This window comes from Ascidiella aspersa, chromosome 2 (genome assembly GCF_963924565.1).
Source record: "Ascidiella aspersa chromosome 2, kaAscAspe10.2, whole genome shotgun sequence".
Taxonomy (NCBI): domain Eukaryota; kingdom Metazoa; phylum Chordata; class Ascidiacea; order Phlebobranchia; family Ascidiidae; genus Ascidiella; species Ascidiella aspersa.
This window is the reverse complement of record NC_139448.1, coordinates 33,554,148-33,575,640: the sequence shown is the minus strand read 5'-3', so window position 1 is coordinate 33,575,640 and position 21,493 is coordinate 33,554,148. Positions and strand designations below refer to the sequence as shown.

Here is a 21,493-nt window from a genome sequence, read left to right as displayed (position 1 = left end):
TGTCAAGCCACGTTTGATGAAACAACATCACTTTTTAGTGATGGCAACTGTGTTAGCAAGCATAGTAAGCAACAAACCTTTGCGAGGCACATTAGCTTAAACTATTTAATTTTAACGAGCTAAACTGCTAAAATTTAGAGTCACGGACAGGACCATGTTACAACCACTGTAACAAAGCCGATGTGATAAGTATATTATGTGGGGAATAATGAGTATACTCTTATTATGCGCAGAGATACGAGGTTTGCGCGTATTTTGTGATTTTCCGGGTTCTTGCTGAAATTTCAACACCATTCTTGACATTGCTGTAAGCATATTAGTACCAAGTATGCTAATGGACATGCTATATTATATCAATTGCATATATCTTATTGTATTTACGTATGATATATTTACTTGCTTTTTTTCACTTTAAAAAAATATCTACGTTATGTTAATAGAAAGTAATGTTGGGCCAAATAACATAAAAAAAAAACAAGTTTGAATTTTATTAGTTTTACCTATTTGGCCATATAGTAATGATCCGTTTAATATCACATCGGACAGGTGTAATTTTGGCCGAAAATATCGTTTATCTGTATTCTAATAAACATAAAGTGTATCAGATCTTCAATTAAATCCCGTAACTGTTTTATCTGTGTTACGTAGCCTCTATAAAATACCATTAAACCAATGGCATTTCCACGCCAATCACACAAAAATTGTTTTTGAGGCGACATTTAAGTTTGCAAATTTTTATGAGTTGCATCTGTCCATCAACAGTCACCGTTGCTCTGATAAAAAAATACATAAAAACACACAACACAATATTAAAGGAAAATACAAGAATAATCCTCTTTCTTTTAATTTGAAAACTAAAATTTAAACTTGCACTTTCCCTTACATTGGTAGGGCTACGTAACACAGATAAAAATTTGGTTCACTTGCAATCCCAACGTTTTTTTAACAAATGCACAGACTTCAGAAAAATTTTCGACAGCGATTGACGAGCCAAATGTTAACTTCTAAATGGTATTCAGGCCCTTAATTAAAGATTTGGATTTGGGCGGCGCGAGAGTTCGACTGGCTAACGGTTTGATCTCTGTGGTGACCTTCTTTTTGTGCCGTGTCGCAACAATTCCGTTTTATTACTCGGAAATGTTTAAAGAATTCAGAAAAGGTGAAATGCAAAGGTACGTATGATTTAGAACAATTCTAATTGTTATCCGTGAAAACATTATTTAAGGGATACCCTTATACACATTTTATTAAGATACCAATACTAAAAATTTGGTACAAATTATTGCGATCCAACCTGATGCGATGACATTATTATTAAGTTCAAACAAGTTAAACAGATGAAATTTAAACGTTCAGCGGATTTTTTTTTTCGGATGATTAGGCCCAAATTTCCCTCAGGGTTAATAAGTCAGTTGTGATTGCTCAGCAATTGTATTTCATTTTTTGATAACACATATAAATACAAAAATAAAAAAAAGTGAAATTCCTATCGCTTGGTGCTTCGCAAGTTCAACAGACTTTTGCCAAATGTAAAACGTTTGCGAACATTGCTATAAATATTTTATTTCGACCTTTTGTGATAGGTTTAAGGGTCCTTAGCACTTCAACATTTTCACCTAATTAAAAATGTAAAAATGAAATGTTTTTTATAAGGCTAATAAAATCAGTAAAAATGTGGTATTTAGTCTGGACACTTGTATCTTCAGGAGGTTCTGTAGCAATAAAAGAACTAGATGTAATTCCCTTAACACTCATTAACAGGTTATTTTTAAAGTTTAACTTAAGCAACCACTGAGAATAAAAAAACACCAATAATTTTTAAACCAACAGCCTAGCCACGCCTATATAGTAGGGCGTATAAGTATAGATTACAGTCTACAGGACTCCCTTAAACAAACGCTTAACTCTCTTTGTATGCTGTAAACACAAATATGCGCTTCATTTGTCAAAGTCAGTTGGAGAAATTGAAGAGACAGTTTCGTTCCCTAATAACTTTCAAAATCACTTTTAATTTAAAATATGTACTTGTTCTTTTAAACTAAATTTATATCTTTGAACATAACATATGGGTTTGTACATTAATTTACAGTTTAAACTCCGGTTTGATCGCAACTTGGCTTTTGGGGGGAGCGTTACTTGACCTTATCAACCTGGTGTGGTTTTACGAAATCATTCGAGGAGCTGTGAAAGTGCTAACAAAGAAGGACACGTTGACTGACATTCAGTTGTAAACACTGTTGTTACACGACAAAAGACAGCTATGATAGTCAACTCTATGGTTAGCGCCTTTTAAGCTTCAAAGCAGTTATTTTCGAACGTTTTTGGTCGCCTAGTGTTATCTTCTGTCGCTGGGTACCACCATGTTTTAATCAAAACATTGTCTAAAATTTACAAGTCGATTAAAACATAACATGAATCAAAGTAATTTCCTCTAAAGGTCGTTTTGAGCCTATGGGCCGGGAACCGAAATCTGGTGGCCGTTTAATTCGGTTGCATCGCCGACTACAGTATGTAGTTTATATGGCTAAATAAATAATTAAATATGTTGAGATTGGTTCTGAGCAAAAATTTGAGTAAAATACGAAGACATGACTCACAATAATTAAAATCTCTTATGAGAATGATGTCTTAAGATTTGTTCACTTACAAAAATTTCAATGGGCTTTGTTGTTATACTTGTACGGTTGGGATTCCGATCGCCGCGAAAAAAAGATTGAGGAACACTGCTCTAAGCGCTAACGATAGATTGTAGATAGGCAAATAGAGACTACACCTTAACAATAAAACTCAAAGTTTAAAAAAACGAGTTAAACCAGGATCACACATTTTTAAGGGATATATATTTCGCCTATACTGGAATCGTTTGTTATACACGTCAGCGGAAAAGTGACCGACAAGCAGAAACCCTGCTGCCAATGGTTTTAACTTCCATAAAGATACGCCCTTTTATAGAAAACAACTTACACTGTTTATCGTTTTAACTTATACATAAGACCTGTTCCACTATTGGTGCTATCAGAGCCTCAGATTCAAAGACTCCGTAGTATTTTTATGTCACAAACACCTAGATTTATAAAACGACCCAGGGAAAATGTTATGCAACTTACCGAAATAGTCCAAGTATTTTTTTCGCTAAAAAATAATGTAAAGAAATACTTCAATGCATTTGCAGTCGATATCATGCTTTCCAAACGCGTCAAAATGTGTTTATTTGAGTGATTCGTAAAAAAATGTTGATCGTAATTCGGAAACCAAATTTGGTGTTTCAGCCCATCGCAAAAATTGCTAAATTCCTCACGACTTTCTTGAGCATCTTCAACACAGGTTTATAAACCAAAAACGAAAACAACTTAATCGCCTACAATTTCAAATATACATTTTTAATATATACGCATTTTCTATTATCAAGTCCCATGCGCCCAATTTCAATTAAATCTCAGACTTGTGTAAATGAACTAAAACCGTTAAAAGCTTAACTTTTCGATGGTGAATTTTATCAGTGAAAGTACAAACGTTTGTTTTAAATCATGAACAAAACTAAAGCATGAAAAATGCATATAAGGTTAACTTTTGTTCATGTTGCAGCAGATGTTATTTTCTTTTTATTAACGTTTGTAACACCTACATCAAAAGCATGGTTTGGTATAGTAAAAAGATGCCTTATTTTTAATTTTGCCCTGAAACAATTCCAACAGATCACCCAATTTAAAAAATAACCTAATCCATACAAAACAAATCACCAAACTAAAAATTATAATTTTGGCAAAATATTTAAAATCTTAGTCACACAAAAACTTTTTCAAGAGTTTACGATTAATGACGAATTCCATTTTTACAAAAATAGTTCATTTTTGGCTTTTCTCTGACTCCCATCACATACTTTTCTAATTTGTGTATTCTTGTTTGTGTACTTGTTTATTTTTTCGTGGAAACTCGTAGCAAATAAATAAATGAAATCTAATGCTCAATTATAAATTTAAAAAGGAGGATATATTATACGATAGAGTCGATTTCAAATATGTTTTTCCTGTGTTTACGAAGCCAAATCAAGTGACAGCAAGTTATTTAAAACGCAAACAAGCCGAAAAAGCGCTTACCAATCGCTGATTAACTTTCATAAGCGTTTAATATTTTTCGAGTTAAACTAGCCCGCGTTTCGCATGACTCACGTCAAAAATGCGTTTTTCTTAAACCATAGAATCAGAATTTTCTTTCGAATTACGGAAATCTGTCCGAATTCAGTTCACGGCGCGTTTTTATCTTTGTTATCAGTTGTTACGTCATTTTAATTGACTCGTCCTTTAATGGCGGCTTGTGTAGTGCACCACTTGCCAAGAACAGCTGGTTTGCTTTTTATTAGCGTACATCTTGATTTATATTGTGTTTTTAGATACTGATGATGTTTTTAGTGGAGAAATATATTTGTCATATAACATCCAAACAAACTATTTTTCGGTTTACTAAGTTCTGTACTTAGTTTAATCTTACTTATACCAAATAGCAAGAGCTTAATGGGGTCACTAGTTAACAAAACACTTAGAATTTGTTTGCGCGGCTTATGAAGCCTCAAATAAACAACAACAATACACTTAAGTCGGAATACGTCAATTACGAAGGACAGTCAACAGAGCGTGCTGGTTTAGTTGCATGTGGCAAATCTGATGTTATCATGTGAAGGTCGCAGCACAAACAATGCTGACAAAACAGGCTGCACGTATTTGATGACTCGGGGAATCGAAAAAATTGCACTGCAGTTTTCACTCGGTCATTCAAGGCGGCCAACTGGTAACGAATACACAGCTGAAAACTTTTACAATCTTTGCGATATCACAGGTAAACGGTGGGTAATCCCACAACCAACCCAGCCCCTTTGTTCTGTGAACAATAAACTGTCTGTATTACCAGGTGCATTTTAACCGTACTTTTACGCGTGAGCTTATGTTATGTTCGCGAATATGTTTTTTTTGGTACACTATGCACGGATCTGTAATGTAGCTTGATAATAAATTGCAAAGCCAAAAAGGTCGAGTAGATCGACATCATCTTGATTATTAAGACGTTTCGATACGAGCTTGTATCATCTTCAGTTTTTTTGTTCGTTTTTGAAACGATAAGAAATCTACACGACCTTTCACCTAAATTGAACAAATAAAAATGTCCTTATCTAATTGAGGGGTCACGTTGCGATAATTGTCTTCGCGTCCACTCTAGGCCTTTTTTAGTGCCCCAGGCTATGAGTGGTATAAAGCAGGGAAAAGCTTTCAAGTTGTCTAAAACAAGGCTGCGTTTTCGCTCTTAGTATTACTGTGGCAATACGGCTGATTAGACTATAGGACAATGTTGAACTACGCCATTGTGTTGCGCATGTTTTGCATGGCAATCGGATTTCTCGTGTTTAATTTTAAGCTGGCCCCTCTCATATGCAATTTCTTTGCACCTGTTTACGCCAAGATGGAAAAGAAAAAGCAAGATCGACAGAACACAAGGTAAATTCGGGAATTTTACTTAACGATTGCACTTTACATTATTGTGTACACCGAAATCCATCGCAAACTCACCGAATCTGTTAATCAATGATGCAACATGGCAGCATTAATCGACAGATTCGGTGAGTCTGCGATGGCTTTCGGTGCACTAATGATACGTAAGCCGGAATCGTTCAAAAAGCAGCTCCAGAAGGGCTAGATCACAGTGGTTAACACACATATGTGTGTGCATGTTTCATTACATTGATGTGATCCCAATTTTAAGAGCCTCAAATGCAGACATGTAGCTGTATATGTCAAATGTTTTGGTTTTATAGTGGGGTTAGTACACAATACCTTATTTAGCTAAACCTTACTGTATATTGAATAGATTGAAACAAAAAAATCTCGAACAATCTTTCGCGCCCTTTGCAAACCCCTGTCGCCCCCTCAGTTTAAGAATCCCTGTTTTAGTAGAACGCTTTATAATTTGTTATGCAGCTTTAAATTGCCAATTTTCTGCAACTAATAACCATCGCCTTACATCTACAGAATAACCGCAATCGTTTTTTCCGCTTCGTGTTCTTTGACTGCTATTTACCTGATCTGTACGGACGTCAATTTACAAAACGACTTTGTAAGGTAAGAAAATGCGCAAACGTTAAGATCACATTTCTTGTAGTTGTGGGTGGTTGATTAGAATAAAAGCAATTGATGTTCCCTAACGCGAAACGCTTAAGGTTGCTTTTTCATTATCGGTACTTTTATAAAAATAGGTGTGCTATCATGCCTGTGGTATCAGAAGTCGTTTTTAAGTAAAAATATATTACCTTTTTGCAGGGGCTATTCTTGGCAAGCGGAGGCATTCATTTCCGTGTGTTTAGCCTTTTTTATAGCAGGTCAGCCAATGTGTGGTTTGTTATAGTAGACTAAAACATATTCAATAGTAAATGGATATAGTCGTAACCGAGCAGTGTAACTTTAGTTAAGCTTCCTGGTTGTAACTTTTTCAATTTGTATTTTATTTTAGATCTCTACCTGCTACGGTTTTCCGTATTTGATCCATTTCTTACCTATGTTCATCATATTTTGGGATTATTTATTTATTCCCTTGTTATGGTAAGTTTTAATTGCTAATATAAGACTTTGACATAAAAGTCAATAAGTCCGTACGAGTTTTAGTTAGTTATAAGGGAGCGATTAGTACCGTACATATAATTACGTAGTTTAATTTTAAGGCTGTGTAGTCGGCTTAAAACAACCCGAGTGGGACTCCGATCGAATAAATCAAAAATAAAGTCACCCCGTACTTTTGAGCCGCGAGATTTTTTAGTCTAGAGCCGAATTAACCGATTCCGTCGAGTCCTGTGACTTGCGTGGACTTCATAGCCCTGTATTCCACCCATTTCGGTAGCAAAAATAGCGTGGTATAAAGCAATGCAGATATACGGCTGTCATACAGCTCACCCATCTACAATAGGTGTGTGCGATTAACAATGTGTATACGATTTACAGCATGAATGCGGCTTACCGGTTCCAAATTTGCACTTGCATGCGCTTATCAGACGCGGGACGTGGGTAGTCTCAACTTCTCAAGTATAGTCTTTTTTGAGTCCGAAGCTATCCAAATAAACGTACTCCTTCGACTCCCGTGTTCGGCTACGACCCCACAGCCCTGGTTAATTTCCAGTACATTGCCCCTATTTAGATTTACGTTAAAAAAATAATCCCGATGACATATTGGATTTTCTACTGATATTTTAGTAATGCTTATTTTACGCAGTATTTTTATGAATAGATGAACGAGGCGTGCGCTTTTTTTGGAATCTTTCGCTTCATGTCAGAGATTTCAACACCTTTTTTGCTTATCAGGTAAGATGTTGGCTATATTGGGTTGTTCTTAAGGAATTTCCTATAATATCGATCGGAGTGGATACATGAAGTCAGGTCCTTATATGGGTATCAGAGTTGGATCAATCGTAATTTGTAATTGTAAGTCATGCAATTAATTACAGGTTTCAATGTAATTGTAATGCAATTTGCTAAAATTTTGGCTCAATACATTGATATTGAGAAAATCGAAGTTTCAATGCCGAAAATTGTAATTGATGTAATTAATTACAGTTATTAATGTAATGAAACATTTAATAAAGTAGTTGTAATTGAACCGAATTCGTGTAAAATATAAATGATCCAACTCTCGTCCGATTATAAAGGTTTTCCCAAAATGACAGATATCGGCGTCGGAATGAAACAGAGCCACACGAAATGATTGGCAAATCGCATTTTGCCAACCACTCGCCTAACATACATAACGTTACAAAAAAACAAACAAAGAACATTGGTTTTACTCAGGGGTGTATGGAAAGACTTCGACTTATGCAGCAAACGGACTCGTCAGATAAGCGATATCATTGGGGTGGTGTTATTTACCATAACGAGGATTCTGGCTATCCCTTATTACAACTACCACGTATATCAAATGGTTTACACGGAATCATTCCAAAGGTATATTCGTGATTTAACGAAAATTTAATAATATTTAAGGTTACAACCAGCAGAAAACAAACTAATCAAATTTCGTACATGCGTGTAGCAATATAATAAAAACGGCGCTGGTCTAGAATCCTAACACTTATACGAAACCAAACGAGTTGTCAAAATTGAAATTGCAATAAATAAATAAATATGGGAAAATAAATACCTGACACATCAAACCCAAACATTTACTCGCACCCTAACCTAAACCCAAATCATGTTAGCAATATAAACCTCCGGACGAAAATCTGGTAGCATTCTAGACCAGCGCCCAAAAATATTATCAAAAATAGTGTTGGATTGTATTTTGTTAACAATTTCCTATAACGAACAGATTAAACTTTCTCATGAAAAGTGGATTTCTTGGCTGTGGATTTGTAGTCGATGCCATGAACTTGTTTTGGTTTTACAAGATACTTCAAGTTATACTAGGTTCGTCAAAACCAAAGAACACAAAAAGCTAATAGCGGCATTTGAAGCGGAACACTTTAAATCGTTTTACTACGATCTCTATTTTTATGTAATGATGTAATTTATTTATGTACCTCATCGTTAACATTTCATTGTAGAAAATAATTTTAGTTATACCATTCGAATACTGTGTAGCGAAGTTACATACCAGTAGATTACCTAAGTTTATTTTCCATATCGTTTTGTTTTTCCCGATTTCGTTGACCTAGCACCTCTTATACACAACAACAATGCACCTAGTTTGAACCTAATAGCAACACAACCTAATGTCAGAAAGTGTTATAAAGCAGTTCTTCCAAACATGTGGGTCGCGAAGCATTTCTAAATGTTGTAGTTTCCCATCAGACCAGGCAATTATTGCACTATCACGTAACATTCACACAACAATGTAACAAATACGTAACAACCCAATATGCAAGCTCAAGTTTAGCATGAATAGTAAATTGCATTGTTTCGTTTCTCATTGACTTGTTTTTTATTCGTTTGATCATGTGGGTCGCACAATAAAACCTGCATTGAAAGTGCGTCGCAAACTGAAAAAGGTTGGGAAGCACTGTTATAAAGTAACATCCCTGTGCCGTCAATTATGAAGGGCGCACATCAGTCAACAATGCGTGTTATCACTATTACCTGTATGTGTTATAATGTGACCACCGTACAAACAAAGCTGGGAAAATATGTGCTTTGCTTTATCAGTGCTGTTTAAAAACCAAATTATTCTCAGCAAAGCTAAAAAAATGGCGTTTTTTTTTGTTGTCAGTTGTTACGTTATTTTACTGACTATATGCTAGTATACATCGTAATTTAGTTTCATTTAGTTGTTTGGGTTTTTATTAGCGTCATGGGCGCCAGCACGGGGGGCAAGGGGGGGGGGCACTTTAGTCTTCTTTATGCCATAGCTATAGGCTATAGCACCATCAGTTTACAAAACACTTAGAATTTGTTTGCACGGCTTAAGCCTCAAATAAACAACAATACACTTAAGTCGAAAGACGTCAATTGCGAAGGACAGTCAACAGAGCGTGCTGGTTTAGTTGCATGTGGCAAATCTGCTGTATCATGTGAAGGTCGTAGCACAAACAAATCTGACAAAACAGGCTGCACGTATTTGATGAATGCAGTTTTCACTCGGTCATTCAAGGCGGTCAAATGGTAACAAATACACAGTTATCAAACCTTGAAAATCGATGCGACATTACAGGTAAAAGGTGGTTTATTCAAAACCAACCGATCCTCTTTATTCTGTGAACAATGAACCCTTTTTTGTGTGAGCTTTCGTTATATACGTGAATATGTTTTTGTTTTGAAACGACAAGAAACCAACACAACCTTTCACCTAAATTAAACAAAAAAATGTCCTCAGCTAGTCCCTGTGTTGTCTCATCACGAGAATTGTCTTTCGCGACCAATCTAGCGCCTTAGGGCCCGAGGCTATAGGCTATTAGTTATATAACCCATAGGAGAGCTTTCAGTTGTCAGAAACCAAGATTGCGTTTCCGCCTTTAAGTACGTATTACTGTGACAATACGGCTGGCCAGACTATAAGATTAAATAATGTTGCACTACGCCATAGTGTTGCGCATGTGTTGCATGGCAATCGGATTTCTCGTGTTTAATTTTAAGCTGGCCCCTCTCATATGCACTTTCTTCGCACCTGTTTACGCCAAGATGGAAAAGAAAAAGCAAGATCTACAGAACACAAGGTAGATTCGGGAATTTCATTTGGCTAGACTCATAAGAACCCCAAATGCGGACATGCAGCTGTTTTTTTTGGTTCATAGTGTGATAAGCATAAGATAAAGTTAACTTTTTCACTGTGTTGCGGCGAAATTTACAACAAAGCAAATGGTAATTGGCTCTTCCTAACAATATTTTTAAAAGACTAAACTATTGATATACTATAAATGTCCTATACGTTTAGCATATTGGTGACAAATTGGAAATTTTACAAAGGTCTGGGAAAGTTTTTATTTAACCATTTAAGTCAGTGGTTTCCCAAATTTTTGGCCCGGGGCAAACTTTTAACAGAACAACAATATGAGTCAGTTCATTTGCCCTTAACGCACGACAAACTATATGTAAATGTTCTCAATTTGATTAATTTGTAATGGGTGGTGCTTATCTATGTCTAAAATGCTTGCGTGTATGCCTATTTCTGATACAAATAACTTATTTTTCAAAATTACAAAAAGTTATGCGGCACACAATCACTCGAGGCCCAAAGTTACCCTATAGAATGTCAAGACCCTGTATAATATAACGCTTTTTAATATGCACCACTTTTAAATTGCCAATTTTCTGCAACTAATAACCATCGCCTTACATCTACAGAATAACCGCAATCGTTTTTTCCGCTTCGTGTTCTTTGACTGCTATTTACCTGATCTGTACGGACGTCAATTTACAAAACGACTTTGTAAGGTAAGAAAATGCGCAAACGTTAAGATTACATTTCTTGTAGTTGTGGGTGGTTGATAAGAAAAAAAAATTGATGTACTTTACTGTCAAACGCCCTTAAGTTTAAATTTTTCTTAATCTGTGTTTTTTTTTTATAAAAATAGGTGTGCTATCATGCCTGTGGTCTAAGGTGAAGTTGTTTAAAAGTTAAAATATATTACCTTTTTGCAGAGGCTTTTCTTGGCAAGGTGAAGCACTAGTTTCCATGTGTATAGCATTTTTTATAGCAGGTCAGCTAATTTGTGCTTTGTTATCCAGATATGCAATTATGACTTTCTTATTGTAATGTCTGAATGTTAATAGAATAAAGCAAATACACGGTAATTTGTAGACTAAAACATTGATAGATTTAATGATAAATGTAAATAGTCTTAACTGAGCAGTGTAACTTTAGTTAAGCATCTGTGTTGTACCTTTTTTAATTTTAATTTTAGATCTCTACCTGTTACGATTTTCCGTATTTGATCCATTTCTAACCTACGTTCATCACATTTTGGGAATATATATTTATTCCCTTGTTTTGGTAAGTTTGAGCTGCTAATAACTATAAGCCTTTGACATAAAAGTTAATGTGGCCGTACGAGTTTTAGGTCCTTATTTAAGGGAGCGACGAGGGTATGTAATTCCGTTGGTTAATTTCAAGGCTGAGGAGTCGGCCTAAAACAGGGGTCGGCAACCTACGGCCCCGGCCCGCCGAACGTAATTGCGAAAAATTTTCGCGCTTCGCGCGAACATCCGGTTTGTTTACGTTTTGATGCTGCCTTTTCAACTAAATCAGCGTTTCTTTACTGTTGCGCTGTAGAAGGTTGCCAAGTGCGTCGCGCAAAAACGGAAAACATAATAATAAATATTGGACATATATTTTTTAACATTGTTTTATTTTTTATTTTTGGCAATGTAATAAATGCTTGCAAGAAATTAAAAGAAATACCGGTATAGCCCCAAAAAAATCGCACTCGCTTCGCTCGCCAGGTGCGCTTTCACTTATAACGATTAACAAACACTGAGCTAGATTAACTTTAAGTGTTATCGCGTTCCTTCGATGTAGTTTTATTACACTATTCATCAGTAGTATGGATGACGAACGTGCCAACTCGAATTTTTAACCAAGCAAACGTTTTTTTTGCGCTTTGCGTCAACACTTTACTGTCTCGGTAAATGTAATTAAATACGTATCTAAGCAGGGAGTCGAACCGGAACCGAACCGGAACTTTATAACCGGTTTTTGGTCAGTTTTTTCCGAACCGTAACCGAACCTGAACCGGATTTTATAAGATTTTAAGGAGCCGAACCGGAACTGAACCGAATATTTTGAAAGTACCTGAACCTTAACCGAACCCGAACCTGTAAACAAAAGCGGTTCGCTCCAGCGTGACGTCGCAACTTCTATTTTACAGAGTCAAATTACGTCATGTTCGAAATTTAATGAAAAAAATGTGAATATTGAATGAAAAAATCGTTGATTTTTTATTTTTTAGATATTTTAATAATGAGTTGCTGTTTTAAGTCACGTAACTTAGATTAAATGACTTACAATTCAAAGATTATTCTCTACATTTATCGACCCACATTTTGAGATTTAACGCAAATTATATTGTATCTAAACAAGAACTTTATGAACCGGTTTTGAAATAACGATAGTTGAACCGGAGCTGAACCGGAACTTTTAAATTCCTCCGAACCGAAACCGGAACTGAACCGGATTTCGAAAACATCCTTGAACCCGAACCGAACCTGAACCGGAAAAGTCAAACGGTTCGACTCCCTGTATCTAAGTCCAAAAAATATCCGATGCCCGCCTGATTCATAGTTGTTCTAACATTTCAATAACACATTTCTTAGTTATAATTTTGTGCGGCCCGCAGATACCTTTCTCAGTTTGGTTTTGGCCCGCGACTAGAAAAGGTTGCCGACCCCTGGCCTAAAACAACCCGAATCCGACTCCGCTTAACGAAATAGAACATAAAATAACCCCAACCTTTTGGGTCGCGAGATTTTTGAGTGTACAGTCAACTTAATCATTTCCGTCGAGTCATGCTTGTACTCCATAACCCTGTATTCCACCCATTCTCGTAACCAAAATAGCGTGGTATAAAGCAATGCAGATATACGGCTGTCAAACAACTTCACAATTTGACAGCTTGTACACGATTTACAGCATTCGGCTTTCCGAACTTGCAAGTGCGCATGCGCCTGTGGGACGCGGTACCTGGGTAGTTTTGAGTAGAGTAGGGTCCAACGCCCGGGGTCCAAATGCCCCTATTTTAAGTTACGTTAAAAATAAATCCCGTTAAAATGGTACAAATTTTTGTTACTGATATTTTGTAATGCTGATATATTACCCACTATTTTTTGTTACGTAGATGAACGAGGAGTGCGCTTTTTTCGGAATCTTTCGCTTCATGTCAGAGATTTCAACACCTTTTTTGCTGATCAAGTAAGATCTATCATATAGGTTTTATAGGGTATGCTTGAGGGATTTACTAAAAAATGCATAAATCCAGGTCCTGGTATCGGAACTCGTCAGCAATTTTAATAATGTTTGAGATCCAACTCAGCCATTTTACTCCCAAAAATATATTTTATTAGAAATTTGACATCACCTTTGGAAGATAAATGAGTTTCACAGCACGAAAGTCATTTGGCAGAGGAACCCTGAATGTAATGGCCTTAAAAAATTGACATTGGTCGATAGGACCGTTTATTTGGCATAGTAATGACATCATTTGGTACCGGATCGTGTCTACTATGTTTGCCATAATGTCAAATATTGGTGTCGTAATGAAATAGAGCCACATAAAAGCGAGCTGCATTTTGCTACACCACTTGCCTAACACAAAGCTCAAAACACCTAAGAAATATTGTTTTTACCCAGAGGTGTATGGAAAGACTTCGACCTATGCAGCAAACGGACTCGTCAGATAAGCGATATCATTGGGATGGTGTTATTTACCATAACGAGGATTCTGGCTATCCCTTATTACAACTACCACGTATATCACGTAATGTACACGGAATCATTCAACAGGTATATTCGTGATTTAAAGAAAATTGATTAACGTTAAAGGTTACAAACTGCATAAAACAAACTAAACAAATTTTGTACAAGCCCTTATCTAAATAATAAAAAAGACGCTGGTCTAGAATCCTACCACTTTGTTGTCACAGTAACGAAACCAGTTGTCAAAATGGAAATGGCAAGGAATAAATGAATTTTGAGGAAAACATTTAACAATATTACTTGACCCACCCAAACCCTAACTTGTAGTAGTGTTGGATTGTAATAATATATAACAACTGTGCTTATTGTTTTTGGCATAATCTAAAAATTCCGTATGCCGAACAGATTAAACTTTCTCATGAAAAGTGGATTTCTTGGCTGTGGATTTGTAGTCGATGCCATGAACTTGTTTTGGTTTAACAAGATACTTCAAGTTATCCTAGGTTCCTCGAAACCAAAGAACAAAAAAAGTTAATAGCGGCTTTATTGCCATCTCTATTTTTCATGCTCAATTGATTCATGTACCTCGTCGTTATAATTCTATTGCAGACAATATTTTCCTTATACCATTCGAATACTATGTAACCACGTTACTAACTAGCCAATTACGTAAGTTTATTTTCTATATCGTTTTGTTTGTTTTGATTCCGTTCACCTAACACAGGGATGTCCAACCCGTGGCCCGCGGGCCGCATTGCGGCCCATCTGATGTTTACGTGCGTCCCACTACTTATCCTCAGTTACAGTAGCCTTTTTTTAAAACAATTGTTTCGACTATCACCAAAACGTGTAGAACGCGCAGTATTTGATGTCGGCCTCTTATATTTTTTCTGAAACTAGAATCGAGTCTCTTATTTTCAACATCCATCAAACGCTTGTGCACACATCATTGTTAAGCAAGATGTGTGTTTTTCTCATTGTGCGATTTTGCGGACCGTTTTAAGGAAATTTATCCGCCCAAAGGTGCGTACCATGGCATGATACGGCACGTAAACTTAATTTTTCGCGCTTCGCCAAAACAAATGGGGCCGAGATTTAGGCTACTCGCATATAAGGCCGAGATTAACTTGCATATTTGCGCGCGAGTGAAGTCTCGAAGAGCGGGTGTTCGTAAGTTAAGTTGTTTTATGGCGTAAATTATGGCGTCACCCCTTTAATTCGACAGGTTTTGCGCCCATCGACATTTTTAAAGTGGCAATGCGGCCCATTCTGCTGAAAGGTTGGACATCCCTGACTTAACACATCTTATACACAACAACAATGCACTTAGTTTGAACCCAATACCAACACAACATAATGTTAGAAGTGTTAAAAAGTAACATCATTGTGACGTCAATTATGAAGGACGCACATCGGTCAACAAAGCTTGCTATCACTATTACCTGAATATGATATCGCGTGGTCGCCAAACAAACAAAGCTGTGAAAATACGCACTTTCTTTATCAGTGCTGTTCAAAAAACAGATTATCCTCAGGAAAGCTTATGTAACTTGTTTAACAGCCTGTTTAAGCAAAATTGTACTATGCTTTTCGCTAGTAAATACAACCTTATCTTCCAGTGCTACACCTTTCTATTTTGCGGTTATTTTGCGTCCTATAACTTGCGTGATTTTCTTAGGAATTTTATTGGAAAAGAATACTAAGACGGTTTTACACTTTCAGGATGGCAAATCACAAAATGTTCTACCGCAGCCTATCTAAGTTAAAAATGCAATAAGCTGCTCTACTTTTAGTTGTTTTAATTTATATTTAATGTGAGTGTGATGTTACTATGACATATCAACATGGCGGACAAACTAAACAGAAAAGACAAACTAAACAGAAAATATACTGTTCTAAGAATTAAACTGGTTACAATCAGGATATTCCGATTTTATAGCGCGTATAAACTAAGTTTTTTTGCTGCACATATACTGACTCTTTGCTAAATAATGCTGCAACACATACTGCCCCTTGATAAATTTACAACATAAATACTAACCTTCTATATAACTGGACAGCATTTTTGTTTCTGTAGCGTATTGTTTAAAGTTTAAACCTTATATCGATCGAGATAGCAATTGAAAGTATTGGCTTCGCGTTTTTAACATACACAAATCCCTTAATAACTCGCACGTCTAAAAACTGGTTTTCACATGACAGTTACAAGCTTTTACATTTCTCTCAGTCTGAGACGTTTTTCAGTAACTAAACATTTGAATGACTTCCAATTTGAAAGATAGCAAGATAATACACAGTAGCATTGTTACGTCATAAACAATGATCGGTACAAAAAATAAAAACATAGAAAACGAAATATATTTGGTCGAATAAACGCTCTTCTGCAGTTCTTTGGGAAATGCTATTTCTTGCCTTGTTTAAAATACAATTTTTGCGATTTGAAAATAAATAAAAAAGAATTGTGTTTGTCGCAAGATCCTTCAATTTTACGTGTCGGCTGTTTTTTTTTAACTTGTACTAAGATTTCTAGATTATTACTTTGAAGTAAACATCAATTCCCTTTAACCACAGCAGACTAAGTTTCTTGAAAAACTTTAAAAGGTAGGATTTTTTAGTGCAAAATAAAGGTAATGTGTCGATAAACTTTTTTTGCAAAACACGAGCAATCTTGGGTGCACTATGCACGGATCTGTAATGTAGCTTGATAATAAATTTCAAACCCAAAAAGGTCGAGTCACACTAGCTGAAGATGATATAAGTTCGTATCGAAACGTCTTAATCAAGATGCTCTCGATCTACTTGACCTTTTTGGCTTTGAAATTGATTATCAACCGAGGAATCTTATTACACTAAAACAGTTATCTAAAATCCCGCTTATGATATGCTGGTGGTCTGACCAACAGGTTGTGAAAATTAAGTCAAGTTTCTAAAAGGGGTGGGAAATACCTAAAAATTTCATCTGCAAAATCCCAAACGCGAATAACAAATACAGGAATTTGTTGAAGCTTATTGCACTGTGGTTTTTATTTAACTAGCAACGCCGTTTTTATTCTAGGCCTTTATTCTGACAACAAACAATATGGCAAATGACATCCCAACGTGAACTATATGTATTATAATATTGTGCAAACTAGATTTGTAGTGTGATTACAGTTGTTATGGAAGCAGATTAATAAACAATAAACGTACCATGCAAGAAGTGCCAAAGGTCGCAAACAAAAAACATTATGCTTTGCGACAGGTAGTGCAAAAACATTTGCTGATCCAATTCTACTAATACTTAAGCAACTTTTTCTGGGCCGAAATTTACTCATTCCGTAAAAGAAGACATTTAACCATGACAATCGTTGGGTTAAAAAGCAGAATGTAACGACTTATCTTATTAAAAAAAAAACGTTTATTAACCCGTTTATTATAGCACTATAGTAAAGAGTCGAAATTACATTCAAGAAAGTTTTTATTTTTTAAAAGGGTATTGCCTTCCAAACAAAGGAGATACAGCCCTAAGCCACTTGAACAAGGCGGTTTATTTATTCCGCGTTAATCGAGGTAAATTGAGTTTGAGGACACAACATTTCAATCAGAGTGCTTAACCTATCACTGCATACGGTTGACAGGCAAAAATTTAAGACCAACCGCCAGTACTGCAGTAGTTCCGTTAGCTATTGCTGAAAGTAGTAATTCAGTCAAGCGTTCTTATAATGATTGACATTGTGACATCACTGTGCATGTGCCTTTTGTCTTTTGGGGTACTGGTGTTCACATACACAGTGTCGCCAACAATTAGCTGCTTTTTGGCACCTTCTAATTATGCTGCTTCGGATAAGAAAAAGAAAGTTGTACAGAACACCAGGTAAAGAGCTGCTGATTTTGTATTGTTTTGTGAGTGGACAGTTGGTGTAGATAAATGTTATGCATCAGTCTTTTAATGTTAGCCTTTGCTGACCACTATATTTTAATACACCGAACCGATTTTGTTAAAGTATTTAAAAATAAATCTAGCTCTATAGTTACTTATGTAGGCAAAATGTTAATAGGCTGTTAAAGAAATATAGCAAACCAATTTGGTTCCGCAAACAACATTAAAAACACTGGACACAAGCAATAAGCATGTACAGTTAAGTCTCTGCTGTTTTTTGTTTGTTTTTACTTGAAAATAATGTTATTTGAAGAATTTAATAATGTCGCTCCCTCAAAATACTTTTCACTTCAGTCAAAGTGTTATTTTTGTGTTTTACATGTTGTGGTTTGGTAACTCTAAAAACACTTCGCAACAATGCTCTGCTGAATACACCGCCCCGGGCCACAGACACAACAACGTTTAACTGCGGTCCTCGATGTTATGGATTTTTGCGTTTATTTCTTTTTCAACATTTTTGCGGACCTGTTTACGTATTGCCTGATGTGAACAATAACACGTTCCTTTAGAGGTGCAGTTTAAAACTTTAAGGGCTTCAGGCAAGTTGTTTTTTTTTATCATATTTCGGCAAAATATGTCCTATTAGACCAGTGATTCCTAAACATTTTCCTTACTGCACCTCGTTCAAATCACGAACCAATTTTCCCACCCCTTTCAGAATTGCTTAAATAGGAAAACCATTCTAATTTTATTTTCATGCAAGTACTGTAACTGATAACACCGTATTACAATACCAAAATTCGAGTTTTGCATTTAACTAAGCAAATAAATAAATTACAGTAATACATTTTCTGTGTCTGATTTAGCATCCCAACACATGTACACCTTCACATCAGCGTTATAATACGGCCTGCAAATAATATTTTTTCTTTGGTTGCAGCGCTTTTGGGTAGTGGGAGTGCCTAGTATACTTTCTGGTTATGCTGTATGTGCTTCGTCACACAAGCAAACTTAAGCGGGAATAAACAAGACCTATATAACCCTATGGATGGAGCATTAGACGGTTTAACGCGGCCATTTTGGCGCCTTTCATTTTGGCCTCGTGCCGTGTTTTAGCCACTTGACTAATATTTTTACGGGCTTAATTTTTGCCTTGTTTTGACTTAGTTCTTACTTGTTGGTCTGATTTTGATATTGGATCGATTCAAGTTTTATTCCACTTACATTTTATTTCCATTTTGGTCTTACTGCTGAACACCAATTAAAACCATAGATGGTGGAAACAATCACTAGGTTTCGTAGCAAATTAAAAAAATATATATCAACCAAACCATTAAAAAAAATCCTAAAAAAATGATGATTTTAGCGATCGTTCTAGCTTTATATTTTTATTGCAATACAGACTATTATACGAAATACTTTTTTAAGTGTACTTAATAAAACATAAATAGCGATATGAATTGCTTTCGACCGTCGTTTACAGAGTCACTGGAATCATTTTTTCGGCATGCTGCTCATTGGCTGCGCTGTATCAAATTTCCACGGACGCCAAATTACAAAGCGACCATTTATGGTAAGGAAGTGAAATCTTCACGAGAAATTCCTTAAATACTAACCGATGTATCAATTTTATCGACAGGGGCTACTCCTGGCAATCTGGTGCACTCATTTCCGCATGCGTAGCGTTCTTTGTAGCTGGTAAGCTGTAATAAAATAGGCTGCAGATCTCCTGTCGTTGCTGAAATACTTGCAAGTGTAGCTTTTTGTTTGTTTTTTTAGACCTGTTTCTGCTGCAGTATGCTGATTTCCCACCATTATTAACTTACGTCCACCATAGCGTGGCTACTTACGTCTACCTACTGCAAGTGGTAAGACTAATAACTGTAAAATTTAGTATTTCTGGAACATGAAACACAACGTATTTAATATCAATAAAATGCTTTGGATGACATTTTCAAACCAGAATACTGTTTCCAGCTTTTTGTGAGTTGTGTATTGTTAAATATTAATGATCTGTTTCACGAAACTTTTTTGGTTGCTTCATAAGCGTGAAATGAAGGTTAAACGTAAAAAGCCTGTTTTATGAAACGTAGAGGTTTTTAATTGACTCTTTTTGCACACAGGTGTACCAGGCTTGTACCTTCTTTGCAGTCCTAAGGCTGGTGACGGAACTTTCAACGCCCTTCGTACTGATGAGGTGAGCAAATATTGCGTTAAATCTTATTTACAATGAATGCTTTTACTTGCACGACTCGCAAATTTGCAAAAACACAACAAAGAACAAATAGCGACAAAAGTTGAGGTCAATTTCCAGTGTTGTAATGACTTAAGTCGACGACTTTTTTTATACAATTAGGGAAATTATCTTATTTTTTGCGTTTAAATAGCTTGGTATGGTGTTTTTCGTTATTTTTTGGTTGAGTTTTTCCTCATAATCGGTAAAGTTTACCGATTGTAATAGTTAAGCCTTTTATTTTTACATCGATGATTTCACTTGGAGTTAACTTGTCTTTACTTGAGCAACTAATGACTTTGACTGGAACTCATTGTTTAAAAGACTTTACTATGCCTTTAGTTATTTTACAAATGACTTGACTGGGACCTAAGTCAATTCATAAGGATTTATTTACAACACTGACAATTTATGATATTATATAATGATGCATTCAGTTTACCGTATTGGATAATGTGTTTTCTTATATCGGCCAATACGGCTACAGATGTCGTTCGTTTTAAACCATTTCCGGTTTTATTGTATTCCATAAGGGAGTTAAGTTGTTAAGGGCGATCGCCAAAGATAATTTGCTTTAACTTGTCATTTTACACTGGTCTTCTCTTTTCGCAGAGGCGTTTACAAGGAAATGGATATATTTAGCCAAAGAATGCGGCTCATAAACGATGTCGTCGGTACATTGCTCTTCACCATCACACGAGTCCTTTTCCTTCCTTTCTATTACTACTTCGTTTACCAAGATTTGGGCACCGAAGGATTTCACAGGTAATTTGTATTAGGGTTGTCCGGTACGTTGCAGTAAGTTCTGCTGTGTTTTGTTCTAAACCTATTTTACAGTTATTTCTTCCATAAATATTTATTGGGCCACAGACTTTTTTTGCAACGTAAATGGGCCACGAAAGCAAAAAGGTTGAGAAGCACTGTACTAACAGATACGACACTAACACTTTCATTGTTTTTAACAGTTTTTGTTTTGTTTTTGATATGGCCATCACAAAGCATAACTTCTAGTTTTACAAAGCACAACTACAAACTTAATTGATATTAGTAAAACTCTAAAAAATGTTTTTGTTTCCTAAAAAAACGCGAAACTTTAACATAACCTTGGAGCATAATGGTTGGAGGTTGTAGTAAGACGTAATAAGAATATCAAAGCCCATACAGAAGTAGGTTTCACCATCGTGTTGAACATAAATAAAGAGATATTCGAAACGTTCAAAATGACACCTACTTCTGTATGGGCTTTGATATTCTTATTACGTTTTAACATAACCGTGGCGAACTTTTGGCAATAGTCGAGATAATAAGAAAAGTATACAGAAAGTGTATCTTAGTTAAACTAAAACTAAAACAAAACGATTACTTTTTTCATTTTCGAAAGGCTCAACTTCGCTGTGGTTAGTGGATTCCTCGGTGGTGGAGTTATTATCGACGCAATTAACGTCTACTGGTTCTGGAGGATTCTGCAAGCAATGATGATCGTGTCTAGCGCCAAAACCGAAAAGCATTGTCAAGTGGACGAGGCGTAA

General features: G+C 35.9%; 1 protein-coding gene across 1 annotated transcript; it reads left to right on the top strand.

The window, feature by feature from the left end:
* Nucleotides 1-19,515: 19,515 nt before the first annotated feature.
* Nucleotides 19,516-21,493, top strand: LOC146165051 (TLC domain-containing protein 4-A-like). The gene is made up of 4 exons (XM_083380919.1): nucleotides 19,516-19,599; nucleotides 19,855-19,928; nucleotides 20,577-20,729; nucleotides 21,346-21,493. Exons 2-4 carry the CDS (start codon nucleotides 19,924-19,926, stop codon nucleotides 21,491-21,493), a joined length of 306 nt encoding a protein of 101 aa, XP_083237045.1. The 5' UTR covers nucleotides 19,516-19,599; nucleotides 19,855-19,923.

Excerpts from the sequence above, each read along its gene's own strand:
- LOC146165051 (XM_083380919.1), top strand. Across the intron at positions 20,730-21,345 it reads GGCACCGAAGGATTTCACAG|GCTCAACTTCGCTGTGGTTA; the intron begins GTAATTTGTATT and ends CATTTTCGAAAG.